The sequence below is a fragment of the Daktulosphaira vitifoliae genome, unplaced genomic scaffold, assembly GCF_025091365.1.
Source record: "Daktulosphaira vitifoliae isolate Bord-2020 unplaced genomic scaffold, ASM2509136v1 Scaffold_2, whole genome shotgun sequence".
Taxonomy (NCBI): domain Eukaryota; kingdom Metazoa; phylum Arthropoda; class Insecta; order Hemiptera; family Phylloxeridae; genus Daktulosphaira; species Daktulosphaira vitifoliae.
Genome location: NW_026099573.1, coordinates 16545679 through 16548837, shown reverse-complemented (window position 1 = coordinate 16548837; position 3159 = coordinate 16545679). Strand labels below are relative to the sequence as shown.

General features: G+C 34.5%; 1 protein-coding gene across 1 annotated transcript in view; it reads right to left on the bottom strand.

The window, feature by feature from the left end:
• Nucleotides 1-493: 493 nt before the first annotated feature.
• LOC126898030 (uncharacterized) overlaps nt 494-3159 on the bottom strand; it is a 15988-nt gene continuing 13322 nt past the window's right edge. The window contains exon 4 of the mRNA XM_050671978.1: nt 494-527. Coding sequence (XP_050527935.1) covers nt 494-527 — 34 coding nt within the window. The remainder of the gene's footprint in view (nt 528-3159) is intronic.

Here is a 3159-nt window from a genome sequence, read left to right as displayed (position 1 = left end):
TTTTTAAAAAATATATGGATCAAAATTAATTAATTTAATCTTAAATTGCCATTTTTATCATCACTCGTCATATGGTTGCCAAGTCGGTAACCCTTGTGTCTTTCACGTTTGTAGTACATATTTTTCTTAATTATTTATGAGTTAGAAAAATGTTCAACTCATTTGATTTTTATCTCATTAAAATTCAATAAATATTAAGGACGCATCACTGTAATCTCCCCTAGTTAGAAGAAATATCTTTTCACAGCTCTCACTTTCCAACTTCTTTTTAATGCTATGAAAAAAGTAACACAATTTGTGTTTAGTTTGAAGATATTACCCTCAAACATTTTTAAAATTCCACTTTATCAATTAAAAAGTTACTTAGTACACATTCTCCATGTAGACAATTAAAATTATTAATTTCTAATGTTTTTAAAGTATTTATTGTCGAATTAAGTTAAATATGATTACTAAAAAATTAAATCATTTTACTTTGTAATATATTTACTTTTCATATTGGTGACATGTTACTACATAAATCATATCTAAAAAAATTAAAAATAATTTCAGTTAAACCTGAATTTAACAATGGATTTTAGCTTCGATGCGAAGCTGAGAAGGTATTGGTTTTACTAAGATGTGTTTTTTTTTTTTTTTTTTTTTTTTTTTTTTTTTTGTGTCTGTTACCACTTTTTCTCAGCTCTCACCGAACGGATTTCTTTCAACGATACGTCAAAAGATCACAAATCGTATCTAGTCGAAGACATTACCCTTCAAAATTGAAAAAATTTCCCTCGTTCCCCGTAAATGGGGGAAACCNTATTACCCTTAAAAATTGAAAAAAATTCCCTCGTTCCCCGTAAATATATATTTATAAATGATAATATATTTATCATTTGTTCGTGACTCACCTGTTTATATTATTTTTGTTTTGAAGAAATAAATAGAAATAAATAGAAATAAATTGAAGAAGCACAAGGAAGTCAATTATTAATTTTTGAATTACACTCGCTGGTATATACATACTACATCCAATAAAGTTACTATCAATATATTATCCATTGTATTGTTCTCAAATTTACATTTTTGACCATAAAGTATTAAATGACCAGTGCCAACATCTAGTGAATAAAAGACTTGTTCTGCTGCTCTTCGCCAACCCTTCAATGTAACAAAATAATATAAAAAATATATAGTTTCTACTTAAAATGAGACTAATATTTTCCTTTATTTTTTAGCATTATTTACAGTGGTCAGATTCAATTATTTTTTTGTTTAAAGTTTATATATTAATGTTATTAAACATTTCAAAGCTGTATAATTTTTACGTTTAAGTTTACGACAAGTTAAAAAGTGCAAAGTCGGGTTCCCGGAAATCACTTTTCTCGGTCATTTAGTCAACGCAGACGGGAACGAAAAGCGATTTTCATCCCCCCCGAAACGTAAGAGACCTTCATATATTTTTAGGAGTCTGCAATTGGTACATCTAATTTGTAGACAACTACGTTGACACCGTAGACCCAATAAATAATTTACTAAAACAAGGAAATAAATGGTCTTGGTCGACAGCCGCCACAGATTGCTTTCGAAAAAGTAAAACTTCCTTGTGCAACTCGCTAAAACTATCTCCTCCTGACTACTCAAAACCTGATGCTAGCGAGATGGTATCAGAGCGATCCTTTTTCAAAAGGGCGACCACCCTTCGGAAAGGCAAATAATCGTTTACACTAGCAAAAAATTATCGAAGACGCAAAAGTGGTACACAGCGGTAGAAAGGGTATGTCTCGCTATTATATGGGCGACAGACAAATTCTGTCCTTATCTATATTACCACCTCTTTGAATTGCTCATAGACAATTCAGTCCTTGTCTGGCTACACAAAGCCTAAGACAAAAATTCTAAATTGACCCGATGGTCACTCCATTTAGGTAATTTAGATTTTACCACCACATATATTCCTGGGAATCTGAATGAGGGCCCAGACATGTTGTCACGCCACCCCACTGCTGGTCCGCTGGTAAATGAAGGCACTCTCGATGATAACCTTCAAGACGCCCCGATTATCAGCTGCACAACTCGATAAATAGACCCCGCTAAAATGTCTTTGCTACTACCCAAACAGTAGATAAGCCAAATAGCTTACCGTTTACGGAGACCAAAATAAAAGAATATCAATCAGTGTTAAATTAGCACTACTGGTTGAACAGTTATCTTCTGATTACCCTGCGCGAAATACTAGACAGGCCGACATTAAGAAAAACGATTTCGTTTTACTTAACGGATATATAAGGAAACGTGTAGGAAATGACACACCAGTAATGATACCGCCCACTAAAGCAGATCGCGTGATATGGGAATATTATGATACCCCTCTTGCTTTTCACCCTGGTTGGAACGAGACATACAGGGCGATTAAACAACTGATTTATTGCCCGGGATTAAAGCACACGATCCGTATATACGTGAAATCATGTAATATTTGTGCGTGTACTAAATCACTCAATGTGCGTCCCGAAGACCGTCCGTAAACCACGCTTTCCGTGGGAAGTAAACAGTATAGACTTAATGGGCCCCTATCCAAGAACAAGTAGAGGTGAAACATATCTACTGGTCGCCACTGACTATTTTAGCCGTTATGTTGAAGCTTATTCTATAGGTGCGCCAACAACTAAAACTATAACTAAAACATTAGAATGCGAGTTTTTCTCCCGTTTGGGTACCCACGGGTATGTCTCAGGGATAATGGTTTCCAATTCGTTTCAATCGAAATGAGCGATGTCCATAATACGTGAGGAGCAGAAGGTTGGGCGATCCCTGTATACCACCCCCGTGCTAATCCAGACAAGCGTAAGAACCAAGAGCTGAAAAAAGGACTTTGTGCATTATTAGCGGACGGAAGTCACACCTCTTGAGACTTAAAAATTCCTCCCATTCCTTTTGCTATAAAAAAATCGTGGAAACGAACGAACAGCGTTTTCTCCTTCCGTTTTAAATCTAGGTAGAGAAAACAAACGCCTAGGTGTTGGACTTTACTACACGACGAACCTAACCAAATAGTAAAAATTAATAAACCATGACAACAGCTTGAGCAAAATTAACAATTTTAGCTTCGATGCGAAGCTGAGAAGGTATTGGTTTTACTAAGATGTGTTTTTTTTTTTTTTTTTTTTTTTTTTT